General features: G+C 38.4%; 1 protein-coding gene across 9 annotated transcripts in view; it reads left to right on the top strand.

The window, feature by feature from the left end:
• The window catches only part of NSD1 (nuclear receptor binding SET domain protein 1), a 136,450-nt gene that overhangs the window by 91,307 nt on the left and 26,095 nt on the right, over nucleotides 1-19,048 (top strand). For all 9 annotated transcript variants that reach the window (XM_073802835.1, XM_019942603.3, XM_019942608.3 and 6 more), the window contains 4 exons: nucleotides 1,698-1,821; nucleotides 8,189-8,389; nucleotides 10,512-10,691; nucleotides 18,302-18,458. In XM_073802835.1, the coding sequence (XP_073658936.1) occupies nucleotides 1,698-1,821; nucleotides 8,189-8,389; nucleotides 10,512-10,691; nucleotides 18,302-18,458 (662 nt within the window). The remainder of the gene's footprint in view (nucleotides 1-1,697; nucleotides 1,822-8,188; nucleotides 8,390-10,511; nucleotides 10,692-18,301; nucleotides 18,459-19,048) is intronic.

A 19,048-nucleotide genomic window follows, 5' to 3' on the forward strand; every position in this document is an offset into this window, starting at 1 on the left:
ATTTCACTGCTATATAACGAAGGTTGATTATATTCAGACCTGCTCCCAAACAGTGTTACTCCTCAGAGACTGTTAAGCCCACAAAGATTGTCATATAAGAAGGTATTGTAACCCATGGTCCTGGTTTGTTTGGATCAGTCTTTGTTTAAATCTGTTGTGCTTGTATAATTTATTAATAGCACCTCCTTTCATGCTCAAGTGTCCTAGTTTGAAGGATGAATTACATGCTCATCCCAATTAAAGGGTTAGTCTGTAACATTTGGTTAATTTGAAAAATTTATTCCTCAGTACATACTGTAATTGAAGTTTTCCTGTTTAAGTGATGAAGGCGAATTTGTTTATCGTGCAGGAAAGCTGATGTTGCTGGCAGTCTGAATATACAAAACAAAACATGTAACATTTATGGCATTTGTCAATTTTTGGTCATGAATAGTAGATCATGGGAGAGCCAAACATGAAAGACTAGCTCAGAATCCCTTGGGGTCCCCTCTTAATCCCTGGCTGCCTCTGGCCTTTTATTCCCAAAGCTCTCCTACTCGTTTGCTTATTTAAGCTTTGATGTTAAGTGGCCAAGACCTGTTCTGTTTCTTTGGGTTCTTGAGGATATTAGACTTGCCTGGCCATCTTTCCCCCTTTCTTGTCTTACAGAATAAGTATAAGAGTTTTTTCATTTTTATCATTTTTCTGCTAATCACTATGGGGAAACAAGTCAGGATATTAGAGGGGTGAAAAGTAACAAATGTTGGGAATATGCAGAATCTTCATAAATCATACAACGTTTTCAAAAGCAACAGATCCCGATCTTTATTTCCTAAGGCTGTATCATCATTGACACCCTGTTTTAGTGAGATTGTCTCAGAAAGGTGGTCTCTCTGATTTTAATATGGTTCTAGGTGTATCTCAGGGATTGTTCAAATCTTAATCAGGGCCCTTCTGGACTGTTACGACCCAAGTCCCAGCTGGCCAGTATCTCTTGCTTGAACCATTGCAGTAACCTGTTTGATTATCTCTGCTTTTCCTCTCACCTTTTTACTCTTGAAATTTTTCATGTAGCAGTCATAGGGATCTGTTTTTAGATGAATACCTGATTTCAGCCTTCCCTTGGTACAGCGCTCATTATAATGGCACACCTTTGCAATTAGAATAAAATCTGAAACTCTGTACCGTAATCTGTAAGGCCACACAGTCAGGCCCTTGCTTGCCTTTTTCTTACTTCATTTCTACCACTTCTAACTTTTGTTCACTTTTGTCCAGTGACACTGGCTTTCATTGTGATTCATAGGAATGCCATGATTTTTCCTGTCTGTGGGCTTTCTGTACTTTCTGCCTTCTTGGTCCCTTCTTCAGATCATGTGGCTGACTTGTCATTCAGAGCCCAGTCTAAGAAGTCATTCCTAATCACCCAATCCAAAGTTGTTGTTTGAGGGCTCTACCCAAATACTTACATCTTCTGATATCTTTTGTTTGTTTAATTGTTTACTTATATCTTTGTATCCTTAGAGTATAAGAATGATGGGAGCCAGGGACCTGTGGTACCTGGCATAGAGGAGGTAATCATTAAATACTAGCTGAATGAATGGTGGGATTTTTTGTTTCTGGCAAAGCTGCTTCTTAACTTTTGCTTTAATGAAGACCTTCTGCTTGGGATTTTTAAAAATCTTTTTCTATAGACAGATCTGTTTTCTTTCTCTTAACAGAACTGTGAGAAACTGGGTGAGCTGCTATTATGTGAGGCTCAGTGCTGTGGGGCTTTCCACCTGGAGTGCCTTGGATTAACTGAAATGCCCAGAGGAAAATTTATCTGCAATGAATGTCGCACAGGTAAAGTAGTTAGAGAAAGGTCTTCTTCCAAGGAAGGTTTGAGTTTCAAGTTTTTTAGGAAAAAATCATTTATTGGAGACACTTTTTTTTGTGGCAATACTGGGCTAATTCCTACAGACATAGAGATAGGTGCTCTGTGGTCTTTGCCTTCAAAAAAACTCAAGTGAATAATGAATGTATAGTATAATACAGTGCAAAACGTGTTGTTGTGAATGTTAAAGTGCTGTGTGAATGAAGATGCACCAGTGCTACAGAGGAAGATATCTGAGTTTGGTTTTAAGAGAGAAATAGAAATTGGTGTGTGGAGGGGAAGGATAGAAGGTCTAATAAAGTAAGTATGAAATATTTGGGGAACAGGAAGCATATAGGTCAGTATGTTTGGAGTTTAAGATATTTTAAGATATTTTAGGGAAGAGGTGAGGCATAGGTAGTGACGAGGAGGACTTCTGGGTTACTGATGATATTTTATGTTTCTTGATCTGAGTGGTGATCAAGAAATATGTTGACTTCATGATTATTTGTGAACTTATAATGTGTGCACTTTTCTGTGTATATTATACATCAGTAAAACTGCTTAGCAAAAAGAAGAGAGCTGTTTTGTGAGAGTTACAATATACGGATTGGGTCAGAAACTAGGCATGGTCAGATGAGACCAGCCTGTAAAGCACCTCACAGCTGTGCTCTCTCAAGGAGATTGCTCTTTTTTCAGCATTATGAATGGATGTTACAGTATGAAAGTAGTAAAGAAATTAGGGTTGACAGTAAAGATTTTATGCTCGTAAGTCATTAAAAACCATAGCATGATGCTGCCCAAAGAGAAAGCGTCTGTAGAGTGAGAAGAGGGCTAATGACACTACTGGGGGATATCCACTTAAAAGGGGCTACTGGAGGGTGAGGAGGAGCTACTCAAGAAGGAATGTCTGTGAAGCCATGGGGATGGGGTGTCATCAGCAGAGGCAGATGGGGCAAACAGACCAAGGAGGTTCTAGAGTGAAAAGGAGATCTATTGTATTTGGCAGTGAGAGAGTGCCTTACTAATCCAAACTGAAAGATGAATGGGTAGCAGTATACACTATTTCTTACAGAAGCTTGACTTCAGTGGAAAAGGGAGCAGTAGCTGAAGGGAGGATATTAGAGGGTCAGGAGGAAGAACATCTTGAGTAGGATGAAGGTTAAGAATTGTGTAGGGAAATAAATTTCCGTAACAGGAGGGGGAATAATTGGAGCACAGTCACAGGGACAGGAGAGGATAATCTTGAAGAGATAAAAAGATTAAAAGGGAATGTACCATGTAATTGTGAGGGAGATGAACACTGAGGTTTTTCCTTGGCTTGGTGAGAATGGTGGAAAAAAATTGTTTATAACCTGAAGGGAAGAGTGTAGGCTTAGACTAGCCCCTGTGGGAAATAAGAGGTGAAATTAACTTGTGTCTGTAAATAGATGGCCATGTCAGATTGAGTTATTTCATCTTTCTGCTACCACTTTCAGCAGTGTAGGTACAAAAGCTGGAAGACAAGATAGTTGTGGGGTTATTTTGCCTTCTACACACGTTGGGCTTTTGATCATTATGTGCCATATGGTGTCCCGGCCCTGTAATTAAAATTTAGAAACAAATTTTAGATACGTGCATATCTCTATTGCCCTAATTTTCTTAGAAAGACCTTCTTCTTTTTTTTTTAAATTTTTTTAACTTCTTATTTTATATTTGAGTATAGTTGATTAACAATGTTGTGTTATATCAGTTGTACAGCAAAGTGATTCAGTTATACATATATCTATTCTTTTTCAAATTTTAAATATAGCAGTGAGTACAGTGTCAATCCCAAGCTCCCTAACTATCCCTCCCCGCAACTCTTCCCTCCTGGTAACCATAAGTTCCTTCTCTAAGTCTGTTTCTGTTTTGTAAATAAGTTCATTTGTATCATTTTTTTTAGATTCCGCATATAAGCGATATCATATGATATTTGTCTTTCTCTGACTTACTTCACTCAGTATGACAATTTCTAGGTCCATCCATGTTGCTGCAAATGGCATTATTTCATTCTTTTTAATGGCTGAGTAATATTCCATTGTATATATGTACCACATCTTCTTTATCCATTCTTCTGTTGATGGACATTTAGGATGCTTCCATGTCTTGGCTATCACTGCTAGTGCTGCAGTGAAGATTGGGGTGCATGTATACTTTCAGACCATGTTTTCTCCAGACAAATGCCCAGGAGTGGGATTGCAGGATGATATGGTGGTTCTAGTTTTAGTTTTTAAGGAACCTTCGTACTGTTCTCCATACTGGCTCTACCAATTTACATTCCCACCAACAGTGTAGGAGGGTTCCCTTCTCTCCACACCCTCTCCAGTATTTATTGTTTGTGGATTTTTTGATGATAACCATTTAGAGAGATCTTCCTGCCTTTTGTACCAGTGATCCAGTTTTGCTAGTCTCATCTTTATTATGATGTGATATTCTCTGAACCAGGCTAATCTAAGGCAGAACTACTTTTTTAAAAAATCAACTTAATTGAAGAGTAATTTGCCTACTATAAATGTACCCCTTTTAATGTATGTTTTGATAGGTTTCGATAAAATGTATACACCCACACCAGAAAGTTCCTTTGTGATCAGACCCAGTCAGTCTTTTTTGCACCTCACCCCTTCACCCCCATCACCAATTTCAGGTTAAACAGTGACCTGCTTTCTGTTCAGAGCACGTTAGATTTGCCTTTTTTTTAGAGTTTGTGTCTGGCTCAGCATGTTTTTGAGACTCATCTGTGTTGATGTGTGTATCAGTAATTCATTTTCTTTCTTAAAACAGCTTTATTGAGGTGTAATTGATGTACAGTAAACTACACAAAGTGTACACTGTGACGTTTTGGTGTGTGTTTGTGTACATACACCTTTGAAACCATCACTCAGCCTAGTTACTTTGAGATTAAACAACATTGTTGCAGGTATTGAGAATTCATTCTTTTTATTGCCAAGTGGTATTCCATTGTATGGATATAAGAGTTGGTTTATCCACTCATCTATTGATGTACATTTGGATAGTTCTCAGGTTTGGCTATTATAAATAAAGCACTGTGTATCCTTTGTATGGATACACTTTCTTTTCTGTTGTGTAAATATCTAACAGCAGAATGGCTGCATATGGTAGGCTTAACTTTTCAAGGAACATCCAAAGTGTTTGTACCATTTTATATTCCCATCGGTAGTCTGTGAGAGTTTTAATTCTGCCACATCTTCATCAACATTTGGTATTGTCAGTCTTTTTAATTTTAGCCATTCTGACAGATGTGTAGTGGTATTTTATTGTGGTTTTAATGTGTATTTCACTAATGATGAATGATGTTGCACATCTTTTTATGTGCTTATTTTTCTGTCTTCTTTGAGGAAGAGTGTTCAAAATTTTTTTTTAATTTGGGTTTTTTTTCTCCCTATAAATTTATTTATTTACGGCTGTGTTGGGTCTTCGTTGCTGTGCGTGGGCTTTCTCTAGTTGACGAGCGGGGGCTACTCACTCTTCATTGCAGTGTGCGGGCTTCTCATTGTGGTGTTTTCTCTTGTTGCGGAGCGCAAGCTCTAGGCGCGCGGGCTTCAGTAGTTGTGGCTCGCGGGCTCTAGAGTGTAGGCTCAGTAGTTTTGGTGCATGGGCTTAGTTGCTCCGCGGCATGTGGGATCTTCCCGGACCAGCGCTCGAACCCGTGTCCCCTGCAGTGGCAGGCGCCTTCTTAACCACTGCACCACCAGGGAAGTCCTGGGTTGTTCTCTTACTGTTGAGTTTTAAGAGTTCTTTATATGTATTCTGGCTACAAGTCCTTTATCAGATATATACTTTCCAAATTATTCTTCCAATCTGTGGCTTGTTTTCTAATTTTCTCAATGGTATCCTTTGAAGAGCAAAAGTTTTTGATTTTGAAGAAGTCTAGTTTATCAAATTTTTTTAATGGACTTTGGTTAAGAAATCTTGCTTAACCCAATGTCACAAAGATTTTGTTTTCTGCTGAAAATTTTTTAATTTTAGTTTCACATTTAGGTCTGTGATCTATATTGAATTAAGTTTTATATGTTATGTGAGGTAAAGAGAGGTTATTATTTTTGAGGGTAGAAAATTTTACCCTAGTTTTAGTAAAGGTGTATAGAGTAAGAATAAAGGAGTCATTTACTATTTCTTCTGGGTCACCCTGTTTTCCTATAGTAGGATGACCACACCATAATTTAGGCTACTCCAGTTAAGTATTGGCTGCCAGTTATTCAGTATCAGGCAGTAGATTGCTTCTTTTCAAATACTTATTTAAAATTTTTTTCTAAAATTATTATTAGTTGGTGATCTCACTGTTTATAAAGATGAGGTGGATTATTTTACTGTGTTCCTATTTCCAGCAGCTGCCAAAGGCAGGATTCGTGTTCAGGTCTGTCTGTCCCTCAAGCCTGGGCTCTTTCCCTTACATTGTTTTGCTTCCCAGCGAGAGGTAGAATTTTTTTTTTCTCTTAAACTTTTTATTACAGAAATCCTCAGACATATACAGAAGTAGAGAGAACAGTATAAAGAATCTCAACATATTCATCACTTAGCTTCAGTAGTTATGAACTTCTTGCCTCATTTTACTCATATAGTTCAAAATATATGTAACTAGCATATTTTTTTTAACATTTTAAAAATATATATCCATTGTATACAATGACTCCTATGTGTCATCAACTACCCAGTCCCACTTTCAAATTTTCCCACTTTGTCTCAAAATATATTGTTTTATAGTGTTTTGAATCAAGATCCAAATAATGTCCCTGTATTGTATTTTTTAATTAAAAAATTCATCTCTTAAACTTCTCTTAATCTACAACAGTACTATTCCCCTCACCCAATTATTTTTGTTTTTTACAACAAAAATATGTTTTATTTAACCCAATATATTCAAAATATGTCAGCATATAATTAATGTGAAAATGACTGAAATTTTTTACATTCTTTTTTATGTGCTAGGTCTTCAAACTCCAACGTGTATTGACACTGACTACACATCTCAATTTAGACTAGTGCCATTTTAAGTGCTCAGTATCCAAATGTGGTTTCCCTACTGGGCCTGTGCTAAATCAAACCTTACTTGTCACCCCTACATGACAAACCTCATTGCTGGATCCCAATAACTGCACATATTTGAGGGACCCCTCACCCAATTTTTTAATGTTCTTTATTTCTTGAGACAATGGTCATTTGTCTGCCAAGTTTTCTACATTCTAAATTTGGCTGATTGCATCCTTGAGGTGTCCCTTTTACTTGCTCCTCTGTCCTCCGTATTTTATGGAAACTTGTAGTTAGATCTAGAGGCTGGATCAGGTCAAATCAATTTTCCTTTGGCAAGAATCCTTTGTGGGGGATGTGTACTTCCTATAGCATCACATCAGCAAACATGTATTAAATTTTCCCCCTTAATAGTGGTATTAAGATTGTTCAGTAGGTTTGTGTTGTCATCCTGATCAGTCTATTATAATGTTCTTCACTATGATATTGTGATTTTTAATAAATACATATTTGGTCTTTGTCCAGTTTCTGGCACAGAGCTCCTGAAACCCTTGAAATTTCCTAAGTGATGAGGGCTATAAAGATGTATCTTTTTTTATGTTAATGAGAGATGACTTTTGGAACTAGCTAAGGATGGGAGCTGGTTGCCAGGAGAACCAACCATGTGATTAGAGGGTTCCATCTCCCCCCTGACCTTTTTGGAGGGGAGAGTGCTGGAGGTTGGATTAGTCCTCAATTGCCAGTGATTTAATCAGTCGTGCCTATGTAATGTGGCCTCCATTAAAACCCAAAAGGATGGGGTTTGGAGAGCTTCTGGGTTGGTGAACACATGGAGATTAGGGGAGAGTGGCGTGCTTGGAGAGGCCCTGGAAGCTCTGAGCCCTTTCCCCATACCTTACTCTATGCATTTCTTTTAACTAGCTGTTCCTGAACTACATCATTTTTTAGTAAACTGATGATCTAGTAAGTAAAGTGTTTCTCTGAGTTCTGTGACCCACTCTTGCAAGTTAATTGAACCCAACCTCTGATTTATAGCCAGTTGGTCAGAAGTACAGATGACAGCCTTGACTTAGAACTGGTAAGGGTTGGGGTGGGAGGCAGTCTTGTAGGACTGAACCCTTACTTAATCTGTGGGATCTGATATTATCTCCAAGTAGATGGTGTCAGAATTGAGTTGAATTGTAGGATACCAGATGGTATCAGAGAATTGCTTTGTGGTGTGGGCACCCTCCACCCCCACCCCATGTTGGAATTTGGTGCAGAATTGTGTACTCACTAACTTTTCATCTAATGGTTTAGCATTGAGTGAATTCTTGAGTTAGTATTAATTTGTTTCTTCCTGTTTCCTAGGAATACATACCTGTTTTGTATGCAAGCAGAGTGGGGAAGATGTTAAAAGGTGCCTTCTGCCCTTATGTGGAAAGTTTTACCATGAAGAGTGTGTCCAGAAATACCCACCCACTGTCTTGCAGAACAAGGGCTTCCGGTGTTCCCTCCACATATGTATAACCTGCCATGCTGCTAATCCAGCCAGTGTTTCTGCATCTAAAGGTATGGGTTTGTGTAGACCAATCTAATTATAGAACCTCAGTCTCATTGGCAATGGATGTTTCAGATGCTATCTGGCATATCTCTTCATAGCCTCTAGCTTTTGTCAGAGTACCAGCATTTTATGTGAGAGATAAGAGAGTAATGGACAAATTTAGCAGTCACCACATTTTTACATGTGCTTTATGGAACCCCCGGCATTATGTGGTAGTTTTAAATATTTGGAATTCATGTGACATTTAGTTTGAAAAGGTGTTCTGCTGGACATCTTGTTTTGTTTTGTTCTGTTCTGCGCTGCGCCATGTGGCTTGTGTGATCTTAGTTCTCCAAACAGGGATTGAACCCGCGCCCTCTGCAGTGAAAGTACAGCATCCTAACCACTGGACCACCAGGGACTTTCCTCTGCTGGATGTCTTCCTTCATCAGAATAAAGTGTATTCTTCTTCTGTGGGCCCTTATATGTATGGTTATCAGATGTGATATCATTCAGACATGCATATAGGGCAGAATTGAGGTTTTTGTTTTGTGCTGATTTGTTTTATTTTTTTAAATGGAAATTCCTATCCAGAAAATTTTTTCCTGCTTCATGGTTAGCTTGAGAGCTGAGGTTTCCAAAACTATTATGTGGGTGCAGATAAACTCAAGTTTCTAAATCCATTCCCAGTGGGAAAACAATCATTTCTTTCTTTTTTTTTTAAAATAAATTTATTGATTTTTTTTTTTTCCCCTGGATGCATTGGGTCTTTGTTGCTGCGTGCAGGCTTTCTCTAGTTGCTGCGAGCGGGGGCTACTCTTCCTTGCGGTGCGCAGGCTTCTCATTGCAGTGGCTTCTCTTGTGGAGCATGGGGTGCAGGCGCGTGGGCTAAGTAGTTGTGGCTCACGGGCTCTCGAGTGCAGGCTCAGTAGTTGTGTGCAGGGGCTTAGTTGCTCCGCAGCATGTGGGATCTTCCCGGACCAGGGTTTGAACCCGTGTCCCCTGCATTGGCAGGCGGATTCTATCTATCTATTTCTGCGTTGGGTCTTTGTTGCTGCGTGTGGGCTTTCTCTAATTGTGGCGAGCGGGCGCTGCTCTTCATTGTGGTGCAAGGGCGCTTGTCATTGCGGTGACTTCTCTTACTGTGGAGCAAAGGCTCTAGGCGCATGCAGGCTTCAGTAGTTGTGGCACGCAGGCTCTGTAGTTGTGGCACGTGGGCTCTAGAGAGCAGGCTCAGTAGTTGTGGCTCACAGGCTTAGTTGCTCTGCGGCAAGAGGGGTCTTCCCAGACCAAGGCTTGACCTCGTGTCCCCTGCATTGGCAGGCGGATTCTTAACCACTGTGCCACTAGGGAAGCCCCAATCATTTCTTTCTGCTCAGTACTAGTGGGTCTCTTACTGATTTCTCTGAAAGCCAAATATTGTATCTCTACTATTAAATGCTTGTAGGCCCAAAGAGCCCACTTCTCCCAAAGGGGATTTGGCAGGAAAAATGTGGCAGTGTTGACTTTTCTTTTAATCAGACTGGCGATATCTTCTGTAAGATGATTTCCTGGCACTATAGATCTTGTCAGTCCTAAGTACAGTAACATGCTTGATCAAAATTGCAGCTTAACCATCAGCTACCTTCTCCTTTTCAGCTGCTATTGTAGGTAGCATTGGGGTGGTTTGGGTAGTGGTTTTTAGTTTGTAAAGTATGTTAGAGGATATGTCTCATGGGGGGGTGGAGGTAGAGAGGTTCATTCATTCACCTAAAAGGCTTTAAGAATCACAGAGTACCAGCCAAGGAAAGCAAGCATTAGTGTTTCTCCCATCTGGTCTTTTAATCTGATTGTACACACACACCAACCCCCACCGTTTCGTCTGCAGCTGATTCTGTTTTCCAGTCAGGACAGTGGTTTGAGTAGGGCTTATTCTTGTTGAGGTAGACTCACTTACTGTTGTGAGATTGGACTCCTTAAGGCCATTTATCATATAGTTCCCATCTGAGCTTTTCTTAGGGAATTGGGTGTTTAAGGTCTCTTGATCTAGTAGTGCTTCCATTTGTTTGTGGCATTTTCCCAGTGCTAGCAAATAAACTTGAATAACTCACATCGTTTTTATGTTTAATCCCTTTTTCTTTTGTCTCTCCCTGGTTTTTCTCTTATTTTTAGGTCGACTGATGCGCTGTGTCCGCTGCCCAGTGGCATACCATGCCAATGATTTTTGCCTGGCTGCTGGGTCAAAGATCCTTGCATCCAATAGCATCATCTGCCCCAATCACTTTACCCCCAGACGTGGCTGCCGAAATCATGAGCATGTTAATGTTAGCTGGTGTTTTGTATGCTCAGAAGGTAAGACATGACTTCCTGATGTATGAATAGTCTAAAAAGAGATGAATGCAGTATTTTAATTGAAACAAAAGTATAGTTTTCTTCACATTGCCATTAGAAGAAATACTGGGAAGTGATGTCCTTAATTATTGATAACATAACAGTACAGTGGTTTTGTTCCCCAACAGAGAGGGTTTTATTTTTGTTATTTTGAATAATGACTTAATTTTAACAAAATGATAAACAATTGAAGCAACTTAAAGAAAAGAGAAAGGAAACAAAATTGTTTTTAGAAAATGGGGGAATGTGGTCAGAAGGTACAAACTTCCAGTTATAAGATGAATAAATTTGGGGGATGTAATACACAGCATGGTGACTATAGTTAACAATACTGTATTGTATATTTGAAAGTTGCTGTGAGAGTAGATCTTCTAAGTTCTCTCTCTCTCTCTCTCTCTCTCCCTCCCTCCCTCCCTCCTTCCCTCTCCCTCTCTCTCTGTCTCACACACACACACACACACACACACACACACACACACACCCCTTAAAATTTTAACTATGTGAGTTGTTGAATATGTTACCTAATCTTATTGTGGTGATCACTTCACGGTATATGCACATATCAAGTACATATATATTGTACACTTTAAGTCTACACAATATTATATGTTAATGGTATCTCAATAAAGCTGGGGAAAAAAGTAAAAAAATAAACTGGAGGTAGGGCTTCCCTGGTGGCGCAGTGGTTGAGAGTCCGCCTGCTGATGGAGGGGACACGGGTTCGTGCCCCGGTCCAGGAAGATCCCACATGCCGCGGAGTGGCTGGGCCCGTGAGCCATGGCTGCTGAGCCTGTGCGTCCGGAGCCTGTGCTCCGCAACGGGAGAGGCCACAACAGTGAGAGGCCTGCGTACCACAAAAAAAAAAAAATAAACTGGAGGTAAAAAAATAAAATAAGAAAGACATTTTAAAAACCTTAGATAACCCCAAGTCCTACATCAGAAAAAACCATTGCTTAATATTAAGTGATAATACTCCAGACATATGTGCATATAAGCAGATAGAAGGGGTAGATATCTGGATAGGGACAAGTCTAGAAGATGCTGTTATCAGGTAATTGTGTGTGGTTTTTCTAAAATCAATTTTATATTAGTTTAAAGGGAATAAACAAGGTGAAAGTAAAAGAATTTATGAACTTCTGTTAAATATTTTCTCACTGTAAGGGATAATAGTTCCTACAAGGTCTTCAGTGGAGGACAAATAAATTTTATATCTTTATCTGTATCTCCCCCCTCTCCAACCCCTACTTAAAACATACTTCTCCTAATTTAGAGCAACGTCAATATTATCCTTCTTAAACATTTTCTTTCCTTTCCATTCCTCACAGCCTGATTTTTGCTATTTTGTTAAGTGGAGGATTTAGTACTCCACCAGTCTATTTACTGGGGTGCTTGTAGTTCTGAATTCCTTATTTAAATTTTTCTCTTGGTTGGCTGAACTTCTGAGAAACACCCACAGGTCCTACATTTCTCTGCTTGAGATGGTTCTTCATTTGCCTCTGTTCTAGAAGCACACATTGGGTTACTATAAGATCTTAGACTGCTTGTTCTTTTTCCAAAACTTTTGTGGACATTGCTCCCCTGTTTTCTAGTGTTGAGGGTGGCACCAGTTCTCTTATACAGTTTTTTCATTTCCTTTTCAAATTGACTAAATTTTGTTGATTAGTAATTTGGGGGAAACAATTTCCTTGATTTTTCTGTTTTTTAAGATCTACTTATTGGTGATACAATTTCACAAAAATTTGGCTGGTTATGAACATTCTGAAGGACTAATTTTAAAAGAGTCAACATGTGTAATTGAATTAGCATCCCTTTTGAGAAATTGGGATATACTAAATAGTGCTAAAGCCATAAAAGAAGTTTTATGACTCCTTTATATGATTGAAAATGGTCAATAGGGACTTTTTTGTTGTTGCTGTTGTTGCTCTTAAGATTTATGTAACATGACTAGAGTTTGCATCAGGACATAGTTGTAATCCTCAAACTAGTTCTAATATAGAATAAATAAAATAGAGTATTAAGTGCAATCATGTGGGTGGAATTTTGATATAGTTAGGGATGTTTTAGTGCACAAAGTACTATGCTGTTTTTGGTTTTAGATATGTTAGCTTTGTGATTCTCCTGTATCATACATTCCTCTTTGCTTTTATAATATCTGTTCCTTATAAAACTGTGGTGAACACTGCTGCCTGTTTATCATTATACCACCTGTCTTTTGTTTAGAAGAAAGTTAAAGACAATTTTGATATTTAATAGCATTTAGATACAACATTCTATAATTCTGCTCTTAGAATGAAAATAGATGTCTGGGAGGCTGAAATGTAGGCTCTAAAAATTTTACATGTTTTGTGAAGATGGGGAGATGAAACAGTTTCAGCATTAGACTGTTTTTCATTCCATAGTGGAATGAAATGTTTTCAGAGTAGAGGTTCCTTTGTGTTGGCAGTCCTAACTTGTGGCATAATAATGGATACTCATAATGAAAACTTAGTCCCCAAGAAAACTTAGTAGCTGCAGCAGTGGCTCTCAGATCTTGATCTTTGGGAAGTGGAGAAGATCCAGAGACCCTTTCAGGAGCCTCCATGAGATCATAATTCTTTTCATAATAATACCAAGATGTTACTTGCCTTTTTTCTTTGTTGACATTTGCACAGATGGTGCAAAGCCAATAGTGAGTAAAACTGCTAGCACCTTAGTGCAAATCAGGGTGATGGCTCTAAACTGCACAAGTAATAGCAGTCATTGAATTCTGTGTCACCACACACTTGCAGTAAAAACTTGGACATTTCACATAACTATGTCCTCGATTTTAAAAAGTAAGTAAAATGTATTAAATCTCAACTGTCATGTGAACATTGTTTTAATATTCGGTGTGATAAAATGGGAAGTATACATAAAGCAGTTCTGTTGCATACTGGTGGTTATCTTAAGTTAAAGCACTCATGCAATTGAGTTGCAATCTGAACTGGCTGCCTTGTTCATGGAACACCATTTTTAGTCTTAAACATTACTAAAAATGTAAATCAACTATACTCCAATAAAAATAAATTAATTTTAAAAATTACTAAAAAACTATGGCTCTTCATACTTGGATATTTGTCAGACATTTCTTGAAAATGGATAAAAAGGAGCCTGTCAATTCAAGGAAAAACAACTGGCAAATTGTTGCCAATGATAAAATTTGAGTTCTTAAGTGAAAATTAGAATTTTGGAAAACTGTCATCTACCCACCCTGAGCTTAACTGCTTCCTAGTATTTACTGATGAAATCATGGGGATATTAATAAATGTGACATTTTAGTATTACATAACGAAATAGATCAACATTTGGAAGATTACCAGACTCAGCAAACCAATATTTTCCACATGAACAATGCATGATGTTAAAAACCATGCGTATGTAAAAGATCCATTCAAAGTGCAAGACAGATAAAAGAATTTTAATGTAATAGTTACATTAGTAGCTATTAGTAACATATCAATAGTATATTGATACAGTTTCAGATTAGACACTGCAACTAAGGTTTACCCTGTGAAGTTTTAGTGTATAGTATCAAAGAATATGTAGTTATTGAACAGGTTATTAAAATACGCCATTTTCCACCTGTTTATCTGTGAGAGACCAGATTTTCTTCATATACATCAACCAGACAACATTTTACAACAGATTTAAGTAAAAATATCTGCAAAAAAATATGATCGTCACTGACACTGGTCAGAATGGCCATCATCAAAAAGTCTGCAAATAACAAGTGCTGAAGAGAGGGTGTGGAGAAAAGGGAACCCTCCTACACTGTTGGTAGAATGTAAATTGGTGCAGCCACTATGGAGAACAGTATGGAGGTTCCTTAAAAAAACTAAAAATAGGGCTTCCCTGGTGGCAGAGTGGTTGAGAGTCTGCCTGCCGATGCTGGGGAAGTGGGTTCGTGCCCCGGTCCGGGAGGATCCCACATGCCGTGGAGCGGCTGGGCCCGTGAGCCATGGCCGCCGAGCCTGTGCATCCAGGGCCTGTGCTCCGCAACGGCAGAGGCCACAGCAGTGAGAGGCCTGTGTACCGCAAAAAAAAAAAAACAACTAAAAATAAAGTTACCATATGATCCAGCAATCCCACTCTTGGGCACATGTCTAAAAAAGATGAAAATTCTAATTCAAAAAGATACATGCACCCCAGTGTTCATAGCACCATTTACAATAGCCAAGATATGGGAGCAACTTAAGTGTCCATCGACAGATGAATGGAGAAGGAAGATGTGGTGTGTGTGTGGGTATATATATATATATATATATATATATATATACCCACACACACACCCACACACACGCGCGCACGCGCGCACACACACACAGTGGAATATTACTCAGCCATAAAAAAGAATGAATAATGCCATTTGCAGCAACATGGATAGACCTAGAGATAGATTATCATACTAAGTGAAGTCAGTCAGTCAGAGAAAGACAAATATCATATGATATCACTAATATGGAGAGTCTAAAAAAATGATACAAATGAGCCTATTTACAAAACAGAAATAGACTCACAGACATAGAAAACAATCTTATGGTTACCAAAGGGAAAAGGGAGGGAAGGGATAAATTGGGAATTTTGGATTAACACGTACACATATATGAAATAGATAAACAACAGGCTCCTACTGTATATCACAGGGAACTATATTCAGTATTTTGTAATAACCTGTAATGGAAAAGAATCTGAAAAAGAATACATATGTGTGTGTGTGTGTGTGTGTATGTATAAGTGAATCACTTTGCTGTATACCTGAAATACTCTAAATCAACTACACTTCAATTTAAAAGAAGAACAAAAATAAAATAAAATGTAGAACACTGAGCTTATTAAAAATGTTCATTTTGGAAAATATAGTTATTCATAAAAATGTGATTTATGTTAACATAATAGATTTATTGTTACTTTTAAATGAATTAATCAGTATTTTTAGCCCATAAACACAAAAGCTCGGGGCTTACCTGGTGGCACAGTGATTGAGAGTCCGCCTGCCGATGCAGGGGACAAGGGTTCGTGCCCCGGTCCGGGAGGATCCCACGTGCCACGGAGCAGCTGGGCCCGTGAGCCGTGGCCGCTGAGCCTGCGCGTCCGGAGCCTGTGCTCTGCAGCGGGAGAGGCCACGGCAGTGAGAGGCCCGCGTACCGCAAAACAAAACAAAAAAAACCAAAAGCTCTCTGGGAATCTCCTTATTTTTCAAAACTATAAAGTGTTCGTGAGGCCAAAAAGCCTAAGAACTGTTGATCCCACTATCTAGGATTATCTTGCTGTTAGAAGACAAGGAAAGAGTAGAGTCTTGGGACATTTTGTTTGTTCATGTATAGGAGAAAACCGAAGGTGGTTATCAGAGTGTTATGGTAATAGTATGGTAAATCGCTAAATTGGAAATAATCATTTCCTAGAATTCAACAATATGTTTAAACTCTATTTTCTCTTACTGTCTTCTACCAAATATCACCTTTTCATCTTTTGGTTTCTTATGATGGTTCATGTGGTTTTCCCTCTTTTCGTCTTCCTGTCTTTCTCCTATATGTTTCCTTTACTCCTACCAGACAGACCCTCCTGCCTGCCTCCCACTCATCACCCAGACTAATCCTGTCAATTTCTTTCTTCATATTCTCCCTTAGCTCATCCCATTATGTCCTTCCCTGCAAAATTGTTGTGCTTGCCACCATTGACTGTTCTTCACTGGTTATTCTTCTGTCCAGATTTCTTTTCATGCCTTCTTTGAAGGCCTAATTCAAATGCCTTATTGTACATGACATATTTCTAGTTGTCATGAATGTCAGCTTAGTAAAAGGAAGATTTTTCTACCAAGGCCATGTAGTTGGCAAATTGTTATTAATCAAATTTTGAACTCAGCAGATAACTAAGCATAGAGAGGAATGTTGTAGAAGGTATCCCATTACTGGGGCAGTCACTTATGTGACTGTGTGTCACTCTGTGTCCCATGCAAAGATTGTTTACCTCATCCACAAAATGCACAAGAATAGCAAAATATGACTTTGAAAGCATAGAGTACAGGCTATATGTATTGAGTAAACAAGTTCTTGGAACTTGTAGCAACAGACCTTCTTCCCAAATGAAACCTCACTCTGAATCTGAGGTGTACAATCTCCAGCGTACAACACAGATAAAAGGAGAGCTTCTCTAGTTGAAGCAGGAGTTGGGTCTCAAAAGCACATCCCTGTCCCCAACAAAACAAACACCGCAAAGCTTGTTTTAAGAGCCTGCTCTCGATTATTGAGAAAAAGAAAAGGCACGGTAGAAATCGTTTAAGGATGGGGTGTCAGAAAATTAAGTTTTTCATAGGTTTTTATGAGGAAAGAGAAGCACAGTGAAACCAAGAAGATAGACATGAGTATATACCTTGCTTATGACTTTATCCCTCACTGTCTCTTCAGGATGAAACTTGGAATTACGTGCTTGAGTCTAGCATGTTTGAAGCATGCTCATTTCTGGCATAAGATAAATAAGGCATTTATTGTATTCCTTAAATGTGAAACCTCTTTACCTGAAATTCTTTATTATCTGCAACCATGAGGATTTCAGATTCAGATATGTAAAGTGACGCACTTTGGGTAAAAATCTTTTAAGAAGTGGAAATTCATCATCACTGCAATATATGTAATTAATCTGGTATCCGAAAACTTGGATGGAGAGGGTAGATCTTATACCTAACTGAAGTTTAGGCTACAAAGAACATCAGTACCTGTGATTTTTGTCACCAGTGAATTTTGTTGTACATATCTTGAAGTCTTGTTTCCAGTCATTACTACTGCTACGTCTTCTTATTTGTGCATTACAAGGAAACATATATAACTCTAATCTCTCGTTCTAACATTCTGATCATTTTAATATAATCTATGTTCTTTTGTGTATTATGTTTATGCATTTATAAATGTTATTCTGCAGAGGGCCTTTAGGTGTTGTGAGAGTGCCAAACAAAAAAGATTAAAATGTAATTTAAAAAGAGGGAAGAAACTGGCCTTGTGGAGACTACTTACGTGTCAGACACTACTAGGCAATTTATTTAACTTATTTAGTTCTCAAACAGGTGTGATTATTTATTGTTCATTGTAGAAAATACCTTACCACTGAAGAAATTAAAACTCAGCAAAGAAAGAGAATTCCCCAAAGTCATATGATCTTAGAGCTCCAGTCTGACATCAGTTAAAGCTTGTGCTCTTTATACTCTGGCATTGTGTATCATTGATATTCTCTTTATAGTGTGTTGTCTCTTAATGAAGAGGAAGAAGTGTGTGTGGGGTGTGTGTGTGTGTACATATATGACTTTTAGAGGTTTACTTCTGCCCTCATTGCCCTAACCTAATTTTGCCAATAAGGGTAAAATCTGACAGACCCCCAGGGGTTCTGTGGTTCAAGTACATTGGAGAAGGAATACTCTTGCAGAAAAGTCTTTCTGAATAATTAAATTACTAAGCCCTTGGCTGGGAGATAAATAATTGGTTAGGAGCTGAGCAAGAGCTGTTTCAGCTGGGTCGTTATATGCAGCCTTGTGATGCTAGTGCCAGATTTTTTGATTCCCACAGGAGGCAGCCTTCTGTGCTGTGATTCTTGCCCTGCTGCTTTTCATCGTGAATGCCTGAACATTGATATCCCTGAAGGAAACTGGTATTGCAATGACTGTAAGGCAGGCAAAAAGCCACATTACAGGGAAATTGTCTGGGTAAAAGTTGGACGATACAGGTAAGTAAGCATGAAGGAGACTGGCACTTAGTTCTTTTACCAGCCTCTGTTTCTTGTGCTTAACTTTTTTTAAAAAATGGTCTGATTAAACAAGGTTCACCCCCTCCCCCATTAATTTTCCATTATAGAAGAAAAAAACTTTGCTTTATGTTTTGCAATTATAGGAATATCCATTATAGAAGAAAAAGACTTTGTTTTATGCTTTGCAATTATAGGAATAATATATATCCTCTGTAGGAACTTTATAAATTAAAACAAACCCATAATCTCACAAACAAGGAAGAGACATCGCTAACATTTTGGCATATTTACTTGCAGACACACCAATACATGCACCTTCAACATAATTAATTAGCCTTATCGTTCTTTGTACCCAGTTTTGTTTCTTGCTTTTTCTTTTTAAAATTATTTTTATTGGATATGGAATGTACAAAAAATATTATAACGTGCTTGATTTTAAAGAAACACTTGTGTATGTACCTCCCAGGTAAAAAAAATAGTACTTTACTGGCACCTTGTACTGCATTTTATGTTTTTTATTTCTTTGCCTGGTTATATAGGTTTACCACATGTGTGTTTTGTTCTGTATG

This window comes from Tursiops truncatus, chromosome 3 (genome assembly GCF_011762595.2).
Source record: "Tursiops truncatus isolate mTurTru1 chromosome 3, mTurTru1.mat.Y, whole genome shotgun sequence".
NCBI classification, from domain to species: domain Eukaryota; kingdom Metazoa; phylum Chordata; class Mammalia; order Artiodactyla; family Delphinidae; genus Tursiops; species Tursiops truncatus.